The 16,321-nt window shown below is 42.9% G+C and overlaps 1 protein-coding gene and 1 long non-coding RNA gene across 2 annotated transcripts; one reads left to right on the forward strand and one right to left on the reverse strand.

The window, feature by feature from the left end:
- The first annotated feature begins 712 nt into the window (after nt 1–712).
- On the forward strand, nt 713–9,126 carry KCTD2 (potassium channel tetramerization domain containing 2). The gene is made up of 6 exons (XM_081850915.1): nt 713–1,181; nt 2,741–2,849; nt 3,585–3,676; nt 4,883–4,978; nt 6,528–6,653; nt 8,709–9,126. The coding sequence occupies exons 1-6, from the start codon at nt 876–878 to the stop codon at nt 8,736–8,738; spliced, it is 759 nt and encodes a 252-aa protein (XP_081707041.1). The 5' UTR covers nt 713–875; the 3' UTR covers nt 8,739–9,126.
- Nucleotides 8,998–14,262, reverse strand: LOC309335717. Its single transcript, XR_014153655.1, has 2 exons — nt 10,978–14,262; nt 8,998–9,139 (listed from the first exon to the last, which is right to left on the reverse strand). It is a non-coding gene; the product is annotated as an uncharacterized lncRNA (long non-coding RNA).
- Between the last annotated feature and the right edge of the window lie 2,059 nt (nt 14,263–16,321).

The raw sequence follows: 16,321 nt of genomic DNA on the forward strand, positions 1-16,321 counted from the left end.
TTTGCGCAGTTAAGGGAGGCAAAAGTACAGCGTGCAAAGCAATGGAGGGCAAGGCGCGGTCACCAATTGCCTTGCCACTCACAATCCAAGGGTCATAACAGGCTCGGTTTTTTCAGTCGGGCAACTTGCAAATATATGTACTGTATAGGAGAAGTCATTTTGACGGGAACCACTGACTGGTGCCCCCCCCCCTAAATTAACATTCACATTATTTATTCCACAGAGAGGATTAATTGCTTCTTTGGGCGGGTAAGGAAGTGGGAGAAGCACCCGCTGCTGCCCAATCACAGTTTCAATTAAATCCTGTATCTTCTCCTCTCATCAGCTGTCACTTTCATCACGTTGACAGAGCGGGGAAAGGGGATTCGAAAATAACTAGGAAGTGTCCTCTGCAAACAAAGTGCCGTTCTATACTTTTGTGTATCTATGGTATAGGTAATCTAGGAACGAAGTTTCTGTTTCCTTCCTGGAATCCTGTTTCCTCTAATGCCTTGTTCTATTGGAGACTTTTCCCTTTAAATTTAATTTAAATTTAATTTAAAATCAATTAAAATTTATTTAAATAATAATAATTATTATTATTCTCCGCTTCTGCTGGCTACCTCCAGCATTCCTATGTAATAGTAAACGAGGAGCATGTAAGGCCGAAGCGGCGCTCAAAGTGGCCCCGGCGGCTGTTGCACCCGGAGAACGGTTGGTGACCCGGAAGTGACCTTTCCTCCCGGAAGTCCGGCTCTCCCTGTCAGCAGGGACTGGGGTGATGGCTTCCGAGCCCCGCCGAGCGCAGCTCCAGTTTCTCCGACCTGGCCGTTGAGCTGGAGCGACCGTTGCCCGTCTGCCTGCCGTAGGCCCAGGGGAAGAAACCGTAGCCCAGAATGGCGGAGCTGGTGGCCGGAGAAGGGCCGCCGCGGGGCCGCACTCCCAGCCCGCTGCCGGGGCCGCCCAGCCCCCGTCCAGCCGTGGCGCCCGCTTGCCCGCCGCGCAGTCCGGAGCCGCCGGCGCCTGAGAGAAGCGGGTCGGGGGGCGGCGGGAGCGGCAGCAGCAGCGGGGGCTCCAAGTGGGTCCGGCTCAACGTGGGCGGCACCTACTTCGTGAGCACCCGCCAGACTCTCTGCCGAGAGCCCAAGTCCTTCCTCTGCCGCCTCTGCTGCCAGGAGGGGCCCGAACTGGGCTCCGACAAGGTGAGTCCGGTGGGTCCATGTGGAGTGGCAGCGCTGACCTCTTTCTTCCTTAACCGCCCGGCCCCTCCTGGGACGCTTTCCTAGAACGACGGCATGTTCTCCGCACCCCGGTAGCCCTCATGCCCTCCGTCTCGTCTGCGGTCACTGGAATAATAGGCTTGTTTCCACGCATTTAAACCTCCTTCACCCAATACATTTAAAGCAGTCCCCCACCCCACCCGAATCCTGGGAACTAGAGGTTACCCCTCACAGAGCTACGGTTCTCAGCACCCTTAGCAAGCCACAGTTCCCAGGATACTTTGCAGGGTGTGTTTTTGCAGACATCAAAGCTAAGCAAAGCCTTGATGGGAACTCCTTAGCAAAAAAAAAGGGATCCACACAAAAGGGGCATTGCTCCCATTGCGTGTGGCAGTGGGGTGCCTGCCCACTTCAGTGACAGTTTATAGCCCCTCTAGTGGTTTCTGTGTTGATCCAACACTTCCCTGTAAGTAGTAATTTCAATATATTAACTATGCAGTCATTACACAGGTGCTGTACTCTTATTCATCAATAGTATGGCCTCTGTTTTTGTTTTAGGGAAATAAGGAAACTGAAAAGCTTTAATCTTGTGTGCAAAGTGAAATACTTGTGAATAGGGTGGTTTCTTTCAGCAGATAATTGCTGAGAGTGTTTAAATACTGTGGAAGATTCTGAGCGCTCTGTAAAATACATTTTTAGAATAGAACAAAAGCCATTTCCCAGAATAATTAAATCATAGTGAGAATGGGTAAGCTCTGTTTCTCATTTATAGCTTCCTTGGTGATCTTAAACAAACAAACAAAACATCTGAGCACGTAGTCAAAGGAATTGATTGCACTGCACCACTTGTGTTCAGCAGACTCGTTTTTTCTTTTCTTTTTTACCATTACTAAAGAGTGATCTGAGTTGATGTTTGCTTGACACATAATAGAACTCAGTTTGGATTAGACTGACAGTTTAGATTGGCAAAAGTATTTCTTAAAAATTCAGTTGCAAAAGTTAGGGTTGTGCTCATTTTTGGTTTTGCTGCTTGTCATTGTCATATCATGACAATTCAGGAGCTGATCTTGCTGATTTTTAGGAGAATGCTGCTGATAGATGCAAGAACAGTTTATTTCAAGTAAATAAGCGTATGATTAAGTGATTAGGTGGAATCGCCTTATGTAGGTGGTACCCTACCTTTTTAAATTATATCATGGTGTCATCTTACAGTAAAGGTAGGCATAAAAAGCTTTTGACGCCAGAGTTTAGAAACCTGCCAGCACTGTTTTCCCATCCACCTCCACTCCTTCAGTAGAAGATACCCATAGTCTCCACCATAACCATGACAACATGTTAAATCTAACTTCTGTCTTTTGTGGATGATTCAACTAGTTTAAAAGAGCCCACTGGTTTTCCTGAGAACGGTAATTCTTTGCAGAGGACCAAATTCTCAGCCTTTGTAAGACTAGTCCCCACCCCTCCACCCCCAGCCAAATGTCTTCATTCCATTGAATTGTCCTTTTTAGCATCAGAATCTGACACTGGTGTATCTCTAACAGGATGAAACGGGGGCATATCTCATTGATAGGGATCCCACATATTTTGGTCCAATCCTGAACTACCTCCGGCATGGAAAACTCATAATAAACAAGGAATTGGCAGAAGAAGGTAAGAAATGGAGATTGCGGTGCTTTGTCTGACTTGGGCAAGGTAAAAATCAATCTATATCCTTGAAAATCAGAGGGAAGCTTAATGGATGTTGGCCACATTTCAGCCCAGAGCTACTGCACTTAAGCCCATTGAAATCCATGGTCTTGAGTGCATTGACTCCTGTGACTGAGCGAGGCCTTGGTCAGCATCTTTCTGTGTCATAAGATTGTGGTTTATTTTAGATTGACCTATGGAGGAGGTGTACAAAACCAGCTTTATTCATGGAGGCACATTATTCTGATGCAACTATCTCATACAAGGCATTCTGTTAATAAACACCAGTGGCATTTTGTATTAACTTGTTGTTTTTCATTGAAGTGTGGTCTGCAAAAGCAAGCTCCTTTTTGTGAAGAGCTTCAAATGGAGGGAACACATCTTCATGAACCCCCAAGTTCTAGTTTTCTGCTCTTCATGAAATAGAAGTGTTTGCAGCTGTTTGTGGTCACATTTTTTCCTAATTTTTGCCTTTGTTTTTGCTCTTGCAAATTGAGATTCTGGTAGTATAACGTTTGTTGACCTGCAGATTAATTATTTAGGTTAAAATATATACAGTTTGCAAAAAAATAATTCTGCAGTGTCATAGGCTTCAGTAATCTGCGCAGAAGACTTTGGGGTTAGCACAATATTGCTTCTAGCATTCTTCCCTTTTTAAGGCTAACAATCTTCCTAACTGCACCCCCTTCTCATTCCTAGGTGTGCTGGAAGAAGCTGAGTTTTACAACATTGCATCTCTAGTGCGGTTGGTGAAGGAGCGAATACGGGACAATGAAAGCAGAACTTCTCAAGTAATGCATGTTAAAGAAAATAGAAGGGGGGATTTTTGTAACTGGAATCAAGGGCAAATCTGTGCTTAGCCTTCCCTTATTTGTGGTTGTGGTCAACTGCTACTCTTTCCCTGTGACATACACTTTGGAGAAGGGGGCTGGGTTTCTTTGCTGCTATGATGGGCTTTTGCAGAAAACCCAAGCAGCGCTTCAGTGCTGTTTCAGTCTGCAAAAGCCCAGCAAGAAGGGAAAGAAGCCACACATCCTTTCTTGTCCCAAGTTCTTGATGGAGGAAAAGAGAGGTGTATTCTCTTCCTTGTGCTGGGCTTTTGCCAGAGGTGCCAACAAGGACCTCACTGCTCCTGCTGGACCTTTGCAGGAGCTGACAGAAAGGGAGACAAAGCAGCTCTTTGCTCACCTAAATCCTTCATGAACTGCTGGGAAATGCGGGGGAAGGGACAGCAAAGAATGCTCCCTCATCTGTCACAATATTTATTCATTTATTTATATTTAATGGATTTGTATCCTGCTTTTTGGAAGAACCTCATCACAAAGTGGCAAGCGTCATGTAGAAGAATACAATCACAGTTTGAAGCTTTTTGTTTTACAGCAACTCAAACAATCCAGTCAGCACAGCTGTAAAACACATTATGAACATTAATTGCCTGCATACAAATCACTTCATAAAAGCAGCAGAGAACAGATGTGAATTCAAAACCTGTTTGAAAATTTGTAGGGGTGTGGTTTACATGCTGAGTGGGATACACGCTGACTATTACAGGTATGCCAAGTTAAAAACGCTGAAGAGAAAGGCAGTCAGGGTCACTTTTCTATCATTCCCAGAGGCACTATATTACTGTACTTTCATTTGAGCCCTTTGTAGCAGTCTGTTGCCATAATGCCTTTATCCCGTCCCTATATGCATTAGTGTTTGATGCAATGTATCCTGACTATCTCCATACCTACACTTCTATACACCTACATCCCCGGGGTTATTTCTGGCTCCCAGATTTTCAGCAAAACTTGCCAAATGTCTTTTTTGATGGTTGGGAAAAGCATTAAATGTCCTTTTGAAACATTTATAGTGGTGTGTGTTCTCAGGAATCAGCAAGGACCTATGACACACTAATTTCCTTGAAGCTAAGCCTCTTTAAACAAGCTACCACTACTTTGCAAAGCCACAATGTTAATTTCTAACTTATTGTTTGGTTCCCTTTTGTGTCCCAGGGACCTGTCAAGCATGTTTACAGAGTCCTGCAGTGCCAAGAGGAAGAGCTCACCCAGATGGTGTCCACTATGTCTGATGGATGGAAATTTGAACAGGTATCCAGTGCTAAAGAATACTTCCCTATCCGGAAGAAGGGGCCCAATTCACAAGGCTTATAAAATGGCTAATCTTCCCCCTCTATTATTTGTTATTGATAGGAAGGGGCTGTCAACAGCTTAGTGAATAATGAATGCTTTAGTGGGTTCTCCTTTCACCTTTTTAGAATCTAGAGAATATGGGTCTTCTCATGGAACAAAAATTGTGCCTAGTCTGCTGGTGCCTGGAGAGAAGTCTGATCACTGAGCCTCTAACAGATAATTGCTGATTATCTTCTAGGGAAATCTGATTACAAGCCTCTGCCAATTACCCTTCCTCACTCTTCACTTTAGTTGATAAATGCTGTCAGCCTTGAAACTGTTGACTGATGCTAATCTTGCGCTCATAAGTGCACAACTTACTGGGCCCAGTGTTTTGCTATGAGAGACTGTAGCAGAATGTCCTTTGATTAATGCTTCCAATCTTGTTAGGTTATTGGTTTTTTATTTACTTCTGGTTTTATGCATTCTGGTCAGTTCAATTTCCTCTTAATGAGGAGGGATTCTTTTTTATTATATCGAACCATCATTAGGGGGCTCTGTAGGACTTCAGTTTTTTTGCCTAAGAAAATGCATTGTTTGGGGTATTTATGGATGGCAGCTTCCCACAATCCTGATTTGGGGTACTGTAGAGCTTCACTTGCAAGTATGAAAGTCATCATACTGATGAGCTGGTGACTATCATTTTTTCCCATCTTGGACGCTCGTTTGTTCAACTCAAGTAATCCTTATAGGCTAAACAACCAGCATTAGTCCCTGTATTCTCTATCTGTTTTTATAATACTGTTTTTTGCTACTTTTCCATAATGCTAAAGGTTTTTAAAAATATTAAGCTGCCTAGAAATGCTTTTAAATAAACCAGTAAAAGTCCAGTTCTATCGCACTTGCAGAAGTCATTCTGCATGCACACACAGTAATTTAGTTGGATACAACTCAGTCCTAAATTCTTCATTTCCTTGTTTGGTGTTTCCTAGATGCATCTGTGGCCTTTTTCATTTTTTGGGAAAAAATATTAGTGCGTATATTTTAAAATGGCACTGGTGGAATTTTAAGTAATAACAAGGAGCGCAATAGCTTGACAGAAAATACACATGGATTGCTTGTTGGTTTTGTGAATCACAGCATTTTGGGGGCTCAGACTAAAGTATGAATGTGTCCTTAAACCTTCTAAAAGTTAAGAAGGAATATAAAGGTGCAGAGTGCTCTGTCTTGTACTCTTTAATGCTTTCTCCTACAGATCTGTATTTGGTCACTGTGAGAGACTAGATACAGACCAAGATCATATTTTAGTTCAGTGATGGGAATCCTGTATCTTTATACATGTTGCTGAACTACATTTTTCATCACAACTGGCCATTTGTTATACTATCTGTGAATGATAGGAACAGGAGTGCAACAACATCTGGAGAACCCCAACCCATTTTAGCCTAGTATTTTAAGGCTAATTCTATACTATTCCTTGTTTATTGCTGCTTCTAACTTTTACATTCTCTTGTTTTTATTTCATTAGCTAATCAGTATTGGATCTTCTTATAACTATGGAAATGAAGACCAAGCAGAATTTCTATGTGTTGTGTCCAGAGAGCTCAATAACTCTACCAATGGCATAGTGATAGAGCCTAGTGAGAAAGCAAAGGTGAGGAACCTGCTTGCGATTGAATTCCTTGAGGATCACATTAATGTTTCTGAATACAGAATGGAATAAATACAGAAGGCAGCTTGCTTTTGATGTTGCAAGGTGTATAGTTCCTGTTAGTCAGAGTTTTGTCAATAATAATAATAATAATAATTTGTATACTGCCCTGTACCTTTAGATCTCAGGGTGGTTCACAACATAAAAGTCCAAGATAAATGCAATACCCTACAATTAGAAATTGTGGAAGTATAACAATAAGCCACTGAAATGAGGGAGGCAAAAATGTACAAAGGTGGTGGTAGATATTTCCTAGTGTATTGGTCAGTTAATTCTGAAAATATCTGGTAAAGAAGCTGTCGAGCTTTCAGTATGTTCTCCTAATGGTAATCTTTAGAAACACTTCCTCTCCCTGCTTCCATCTTCCGTAAAGTTTCTGAAAGAGTCTCTGGGAGCTTTTAATCTTTCAGTTCAATGTCTGCTAAGAAGTAAATCTTGTTGGTATCAGTGGGGTTACTCCAGATAAGTATGTATAGGATTGCAGGTTCAGAGAGTCTGGTCTTCTCTTTAGCACTGTCACCACTGCAAATTTGCACAGAACATGTCTCCCATACGTAATGTAGTGCTGCATAAAGGAGTTGGCAAGGACCATGTTAACATTTCTGAATATATTTGTGCTATATGGTTGTATCTAATGGTGCCTATTTGACAATAAGGCTTCCATCCATGGAACAGGGAGGGGAGTAATTTTCAGTAGTTCCTCCTTCCACCCACAGTCCTCTAAGCACATATTCTACATCTGCTCAAGAGGGTTGGAGGGACCCTCTAGAATATTGTGGAGGTTTTTTGGTGGGGGGCAATAAGGAGACTGCAGAGGTATTGCTGAAAATGGCTTCTCTCCCCATTCCATTGATGGAACCTTTGCTGTCAGCTGACAGACACCATTGGATTCAACCTGTAGAACTCTGTCACTAAATCTTACATTGATCTGAAAAATGAAGGGAGATCGAGAGAAACTGGGGGTTAAGATAAGGGATGGGTTATAGCTCAGTCCCAGGTTCAATCCCCACCCCTTCCAGGTAGGGCTGGGAGAGAATCGTGCCTGAAACTGGCGAGTTGCTGCCAGTCAGTGTAGGCAGCACAGAGCTAATGGACCAACTGTTGTTATATGGCAGCTTTCTATGTGACTGCATCCACAAATATTCACAAGCCACACAATGCTGTAGTGTTAGAACAACTTAAAAGCTGATATAGTCCAACTATTCCCAGCAGTTTAATCCATGAAACAGAAGCTTAAAACTGATGATGAAATCTACTAATGTGTAGCACAAGTAGTGAGCTGGAAGGGCCAATATGTATCAATACCAAAGGTGCCTACAAAACAAAACTGTACATGTATTATTAGACAGAACCAGCTGCCAAAGCACAGCCCAAGTGTGCCTCAAAAGTCAAATATTTTAGCATGGAGCTAAATAATTCAGTTTAGCAATAACAAAGAACCTAACCAGCTAAGGATTTATTTTGTAGAGTACAGTGGTGCCTCGCAAGAGGAAATTAATCCGTTCCATGAGGCTCTTCGTATAGCGGTTTTTTCGTCTTGCGAAGCAAGCCCATTGACAGCTTAGCGCTATTAGCGGTTTAGCGGCTTTTAGCGATCAGCTGTTATGCGGCTTATCAGCGGATCAGCTGATAAGCGGCTTAGCGGCTTAGGAAAAGGGGGGGGAGGGAAAAAACCCCGCAGGAACTCGCAAGACATTTTCGTCTTCCGAAGCAAGCCCATAGGGAAATTCATTTTGCGAAGCGCCTCCAAAACAGAAAACCCTTTCGTCTAGTGGGTTTTCCGTCTTGCGAGGCGTTCGTCTTGCGGGGCACCGCTGTATTTAGTTTCCTGTAGTTAATAACTTTTCCCTATAATACCCTGGGTGAGAAGCCAGGTGCTAAGTACTATGGTACAAAGTTCAGATTTTTCCTTCTGTTTCTTTCCCCCTCTGTTGCAATAAGTTCTAATCATGTAAATTCTAGCTAACTGCTGTTGTCTTGGTGCTTCTCTCCCCACAGATTCTTCAGGAACGAGGATCACGGATGTAATCTAAGCATCTAATACTTTAAAACTCCCAGATGTCAAAAGGGCAATCTAGCTGGGCAGAGCATTTTTCCTGCAGTCCAACCTTGCTTTTGTACAGTAATCAAACTAACACAAAGCAAAGCTGAGCCTGTCCTGCCAGTAGAAAATTAATCCTGGTGAAAACCAAAGGCTCATCACACTCCAGTTACAGAAGATGAAGAAAGAAGAGAATCTTCCAGCCAGATAGCCCCCTTTACTCCACTAACTCTGTTTCTTTTTATTTCTGTCTTGGCACTGATGTGATTTATTTTTAGTTTTATTTAATTGTGTTTTTGGCTCTCTTTAGAGAGGGCTAAAAGTGAGGGATGCCCAGATTCCTGGGCTCTTTTAAGATATCCCAGGCATCAATGGTCTGGACTAATGACTGAGGAGTTTAATAATAATAATAATAATAATAATTTATTATTTATACCCCGCCCATCTGGCTGGGCCTCCCCAGCCACTCTGGGCGGCTTCCAAAAGAATATTAAAATACTATGATACATCAAACATTAAAAGCATCCCTAAACAGGGCTGCCTTCAGATGTCTTCTAAAAGTCTGGTAGTTGTTGTTCTCTTTGACATCTGGTGGGAGGGCATTCCACAGGGAGGGCGCCACTACCGAGAAGGCCCTCTGCCTGGTTCCCTGTAACTTGACTTCTCGCAGTGAGGGAACCGCCAGAAGGCCCTCGGTGCTGGACCTCAGTGTCCGGGTAGAATGATGGGGGTGGAGACGCTCCTTCAGGTATACTGGACCGAGGCCGTTTAGGGCTTTAAAGGTCAGCACCAACACTTTGAATTGTGCTCGGAAACGTACTGGGAGCCAATGTAGGTCTTTCAAGACCGGTGTTATATGGTCTCGGCGGCCGCTCCCTGTCACCAGTCTGGCTGCTGCGTTCTGGATTAGTTGTAGTTTCCGGGTCACCTTCAAAGGTAGCCCCACGTAGAGTGCATTGCAGTAGTCCAAGCGGGAGATAACCAGAGCATGCACCACTCTGGCGAGGCAGTCCACAGGCAGATAGGGTCTCAGCCTGCGTACCAGATGGAGCTGGTACACAGCTGCCCTGGACACGGATTTAACTTGTGCCTCCATGGACAGCTGTGAGTCCAAAATGACTCCCAGGCTGCACACCTGGTCCTTCAGGGGCACAGGTACCCCATTCAGGACCAGGGAGTCCTCCACACCTGCCCGCCTCCTGTCCCCCAGAAACAGTACTTCTGTCTTGTCAGGATTCAATCTCAATCTGTTAGCCGCCATCCATCCTCCAACCGCCTCCAGACACTCACACAGGACTGTCACCGCCTTCACTGGTTCTGATTTGAAAGAGAGGTAGAGCTGGGTATCATCCGCATACTGATGAACACCCAGCCCAAACCCCCTGATGATCTCTCCCAGCGGCTGCATGTAGATGTTGAAAAGCATGGGGGAGAGGACAGAACCCTGAGGCACCCCACAAGTGAGAGCCCAGGGGTCTGAACACTCATCCCCCACCACCACTTTCTGAACACGGCCCAGGAGGAAGGAGCGGAACCACTGTATGACAGTGCCCCCAGCTCCCAGCCCCTCAAGACGGTCCAGGAGGATGTTATGGTCGATGGTATCAAACGCCGCTGAGAGATCCAGCAGAACCAGGAAACAGCTCTCACCTTTGTCCCTGGCCCGCCGGAGATCATCAACCAGTGCGACCAAGGCAGTTTCAGTCCCATGATGAGGCCTGAATCCCGACTGGAAGGGATCCAAATGGTCCGCTTCTTCCAGGCGTGCCTGGAGTTGTTCAGCAACCACTCGCTCAATCACCTTGCCCAAGAATGGAAGATTTGAGACTGGGCGATAGTTGGCCATCGTGGCCGCATCTAAAGATGGTTTTTTAAGAAGCGGTTTGATAACCGCCTCTTTCAGTGGGTCTGGGAAGGCTCCCTCACGGAGGGAAGCATTCACCACCTCACGAAGCCCATCACCCAGTCCTTCCCGGCTAGCTTTTATAAGCCAGGATGGGCAAGGATCAAGGAGACAGGTGGTTGGTTTCACTCGTCCAAGCAGCCTGTCCACATCCTCGGTGGTAACAGATTGGAATTGATCCCATGCAATTTGACTAGACAGGACTCTAGCACTCTCCCGCCCCGGCCCTGCTCCCACGGTGGCGTCTACCTCTTCCCGAATCTGAGCGACTTTATCTGCAAAAAACTTTGCAAAATCATTGCAGGAGATCATGTGGCCCGTACTGGTTTGGTTTGGTTTAATGGTGTCATTTTTTAAAGAAATTTGTAACACGCTTTCCCAGATCTGATCAAAATACATTTGAAAGAAAATGTCTAAACCAAGAACATTCCTGCCCCTCCCCCCGGCAAAAAAAAAAAAACTTTTTTATTTTTGTTTTGGATCCGTTACTGACTCAGATACCTGTTAGATGGGCAATTTTTAATTTGGGAGTTGGTGGGGTTATGTTTACCATGGGGCCTTGGCTGAAGGGTTTTTCTTCAGATAACACTAAAATATAAGCTCTGAGCATTTCTCGCAGTGTGGTTTGGTCATCGCCATTCACACATCTTTAAAAATATGCTATTTCTGCAAATTTCAAATCCATTTCTACTATCTCTTAAATGTCAGAGGAGCGTGGCAATGGGGCTTATGTCCCTTTTTTTCCTGCCAGAGCCTGGAGTATAGTCCCTTGACTAACTTTAAAGTTGCTCTTTGATCTGGAGGATTTGTCCCTGCCAAGTTCAGCTTTGCCTTGTCTTGTATTCAGCAGCATGAAAAGACCCCCTTGTTCGTCCTGCATTAAAAGCAGGTTTTCTTTGTACTCTTAGTTACTTTGGTAGGCTTTAACAACTCTTTATCCAATACATTCAGGGACGGAGGGTCCCTTATTTACACATGGTGATTCTGCACTTTCAATCCTCCACCTCCTTTTATTGTATTATCTTACCCAAAATAACTAAGTGGTATTGCGGGGGGTGGGGAGGGGTGGTGATGAAAGTTGCCAAACTGTTGTGATTTTTTTTTTCTTGTCCAAAGTGGTGTGTGAACTTCTGTAATGTTTTTTTTTTCCTTTGGAATGCCTTGAATGGACGTGAAAATGTTGTGCCTCTCTTCTGATCTTAGCCAAATGGGACTCACTGATCTTGTCAGTGAACTTGTGCCATCCCTAATCAGTGAAATATCCCCTCCTAGTTGTTGGTAAATGGGAATCCCTTAAGCATTTGCTGCATGGTACCTCCCCTCCGTATCCTGGCTTTGTTCCTTGTGAGTCATCTTGACTTCTGGGCCTTTGAGATAAGCCCCAAAACATACCGAACCAAAATTTCAGAAAAATTGAAATGCTTTGGTGTCCCTTGGCAATAATCAAAGCTCTCCGCTTACAATCCGAAGACCCCTTATATACAAATTGATGTGTTTGGAATTTTCCACCAAGGAATTGCATTCACTGTGTCTTCTTTATGTTTTATAGTGTGAGTTGATGAGGCTTCTCGTTCTATTTCTTCCTTAAAAGTGAAAAGGGTGGGGTAGAAGGACAGTGCGTGAAGTTTTGATGGGGACATTAAAGGCCCCATCGTGGATAAAATGCATGGAGTTTAAATCAAGTTTGGCACTTAATTCCCCCCTGCCCCACATCCTCCATCGTTCTTCAGTTTGTATGTGTATATATCACTGAGCTTCCCACAATGCACCTCCAGAGAAGTTTTGGTAGGTTAAGGGTTTGAATAACATGTCCTAGTTCAGTCTCTTTTACAAGAAGACTGTACCAAAGGTCTTGAGGTCAGTCGGTGGCTGCTGAGACTCAACTGGCCCCATATTGTGTTGAAGTAAACCAACATTCCAGTCCTGCCCTGCCCTTCCTGTTTATAATGTGTTGGTATTGGCATGATTAGACTGTACGTCTTGGCTGGATCTAACTAACACTGTGATGTGTACATAAACCCCTATCTTGTACCTTCAGCTGTTGTCAGTGTATGTCCACAACTGATAAATAATCGGGTGTGTATGTGCTGCGAGGAAGTATAAGAACTGCAGATATATATTTATATATATAGCATTCACATATACCCTCATAATCTCTCGTTCTCAGGGAGGAGGCGAGAGTGGGCAGTGGTGCTATGAACTAGTTGAAAGAAAAACAGGCTGACAATGCCAAGAGTAGCTGCCATTTCCAACATGGCCTAACCCAACTCATTCCCCACCTTGCTGGGCACGTAGCAGTGTTAGGTTTGCTTGGAAGGAGACCTTACTGTGTAGCTTTAGTTAATCAAAATGAATACCTCATTGCTTTATTTTATAGTCACCAAAAAACACCATGCATGGGGAAGCCCCATTAGAGGAGTGCCTGATGTCAGGATAACAGACTGGATAAATAAGACTCATTCTGTTGCCCATATTGTGCCAATGGGAATGGCTCCATTGGAATCTGGAGGAAAACCAGATTGTGAGATGAGCCGTAACTGGCTTGATGCAATGCATTACAGGGGGATTGCAGTTAAACTTCTCTGAGAAGCAGTGTTTCTGCCTAATAAATGGGGTAGTCCTATCCTATATACTCCACTTGCTGCTGACAACTAGTGAGAGTTTTTCAGTGGATTTTAAGTTCTTCACTGGAACACAATTGCCTTCTCCCTACCTTTCCTTGTTAAGTATTCTCAACTAAAGTAATCAAATTCATTGGGACCCTCCCTGGAGTGGTGAGCTGTTTAGCTGGAGATAGAAACAGTATTAGGGATTGGAAAAGCTATTGGCTTTCCTTGTATAAGGGCTTGAAATCCAGCTACGGCAAGACACCATTCTAGCTCATCCATTTGTGATATTCTTTCCCCACAAGGACAGGTCACTTCCAGGCCCTGTTAATCTCAAGAACTGGCTTCCATTTTCTGCACCAGTTTTATCTCTGCCTTTATTAGCAACAGGGCTTTTCCTTCCATTTGCCTTTATCTCTGTCCAAACATTATCTCCTAAACTAAAAGCTGGAAAATAAGTAAGAACCCTGTTTCCCCTGCAGAAGGCAGTAAATGAAAAGAGAGGAGCAAATGATAGGATGGGTATTTACCTGGGTGATTTGCATCTCTTGAGGTGGTTTCCTTTAAAACATTAGCTAGCCCCTGGGGACCAGTAGCAGGTCCAGTTTCCCAGTGGCCAATTGTTCCGTTGCAGCAAGGTTGGAGCTAACCTCTTAAAAGTGTCTTTGTTTCTGCACATTTTTAATCAATTTTTCTCAGGGGTGACTGAGTGGTCCGAGGGGAGGGGGGTTTTCCACAAGGGGGTGGGGGTTGGCTCCTCGGACCTCCGCAGCTGGGCCGTGGGCTCCTCACCCTCAGGTTTTGCCTGCAAACCTTGAGGTTTTGTACAGTTCGTCACATGTCAGTGCCCTTTGCTACTGTTTCTCTTTGTTTATTAAATGTGTTTGAATAATAATGGAGATGCTGTGATTTTTTTTTTCCAATAAAGATTCTGACATGACTTGAGCATCTGAGCTATTTTCTTACGCCCTGCAACTCTACCTGTAGTAAATAGAGCTTGGGAGTGTCTTTCACATGTTTTTTCTCTGTCACAAAGACTGCAACAACTTCTAACCTGGAAGCAATAGCTTTTGGTGGTCAAGGTTCTGTTGCTGAAAGCTGACAAGCTCTTACACTTTACCCAAACTCTTGCAGCAGAACAGAAAATGCTGTCATCAAAGAGAAGACACCTAATGTCTGTTCACACACTGCCTACTTAAACAAGACAGAATGTAAGGGTGAAAGCAGATCTATTGTCATGGGTTTAAGATACTACCTTGTAGATTAAAAAAAAGTTGGGGTCCTCATTTTTAACAACAGAAGGTGCAATTTTATATCATTTTTATGTTTTCATTGTTGTCCAAAGGAGACTTGCATCTCAGCCCATTTAGAATTAAGGGTGCTAAAATACTAAGAATGAGGTGAGGTGACTTCTCTGATCATTCAAAAAATAAGGAGTTTGAAAGTTACAAGGCCACTACTCTCTTTATTTTTCTTCTGAATCTTCCAACATTCAACTTCATTGAATGTCCATGTGTTTTAGTATTATGACAGGAGGAGAAAAATATATATATTTATACACTTCCTCCATGTCATGCATAATTTCTAACACTACAATTCTACTATACTTCCATGTCGCTGCTTATTTTCCTTTTCTCTGAAAAGCCCCAAATGCTGTAACTTTTCTTTTTTTAAACAAAATTTTTTTATTAATTTTCAATACAAATATATATATAACATCACACATTTTCTCTTTTGGACTTCCTTCAACATCTCTGACAATCATCCGTAGTTAAATTTTTGTTTCGCATTTCCTAAATTTAATATTGCCTTTTAATATACCCTCTCGAACTTATTATCGTTTTTACAATACTCCTCAAACTTTCACAGAGCTTCTTGAAACCCCACAAGCGTTGTTTGCTCATCACGTATGCTTTTCAGATACTCCACAAATTTCCCCCAGTCTTCAATGAACTTATGGTCCCGTAAATATCTGATTTTCCCAGTTAATTTATCCAATTCTGCATAGTCCATCAGCTTCATTCTCTAATCTTCCAGCGTCGGTAGTTCCTCTTTTACTCCTTCATGTAAGTGAAATGTTTAAAAAGGATCTTAAAGAAAATGGATATGTAGAAAAAGATTCAATATTTCAAACGGAGATAATAAACAATTATTATAAAATTTTGTCAAAAATGTATAAAATACTGTTGGAATGGTATACGAAGGACAAGGAAGTTAAGTCGGTCATGATACATTGGGCCAGAGACTTTGGATATAATATACAAATTGATGATTGGGTAAAAGTATGGAAGGAAAATATAAAATTTACAGCATGTACTGCATTAAAGGAAAATGTTATGAAAATGGTATACAGATGGTATATTACACCGGTTAAATTAGCGAAAATGTTCAAAACATGTAATAAGTGTTGGAAATGTAAAGAAAAAGAAGGGACGTTTTACCACATGTGGTGGGAATGTAAGAAAGTGAAAGGTTTCTGGGAGATGATATATAATGAACTGAAAAAGATGTTGAAATATACATTTGTAAAAAAACCGGAAGCTTTTCTTTTAGGAATAGTGGGAAACGAAATAAATAGAAAAGACTGTAAACTTTTTCAATATGCAGTAACAGCGGCAAGAATACTAATGGCCCAAAAATGGAAACAAATGCTGTAACTTTTTTTCACAGGAATTTATCCATTCCCTTGATAACACTGGTTGCCCTTTTCTGTACATTTGGAGGATAAAGCCATGCAGTTAATATTAACCTATACCCTGTAGTCTGTGTTTCAGTGTAATTTGTAGTTCTCTGAAGCCTAAAAAGTAGCATGTCAAGCTTCTGTATTTTCATAGAGATCATATTTTACTTCTTTACTAGTATAACAAACACATGATGCTAAGAATGTAGGCCTTTGGGGTACTTACACCTGAGCAGTTGTTCTCACAGGAAAGTTGGCCACCTGTGGAGACAATGTTCCCAACTGTACAATAATTAAGCAGATCTGAACGGCAAAGCTATGAGGCTCAGTGGTTTAGACCACGGCTCCACCTGCATCCCAAATCAAATCCCCCATGATGGG

The sequence above is a fragment of the Podarcis erhardii genome, assembly GCF_964252035.2.
Source record: "Podarcis erhardii genome assembly, chromosome: 2".
Lineage (NCBI taxonomy): Eukaryota > Metazoa > Chordata > Lepidosauria > Squamata > Lacertidae > Podarcis > Podarcis erhardii.

What these genes read in the sequence shown, in the direction of transcription:
- KCTD2 (XM_081850915.1), top strand. Translation starts at nt 876, where the DNA reads ATGGCGGAGCTGGTGGCCGGAGAAGGGCCGCCGCGGGGCCGCACTCCC. An exon ending in CAAGGAATTGGCAGAAGAAG is followed by an intron (nt 2,850 to 3,584) that starts GTAAGAAATGGA and finishes TCTCATTCCTAG; the next exon opens with GTGTGCTGGAAGAAGCTGAG. An exon ending in ATGAAAGCAGAACTTCTCAA is followed by an intron (nt 3,677 to 4,882) that starts GTAATGCATGTT and finishes TTTGTGTCCCAG; the next exon opens with GGACCTGTCAAGCATGTTTA.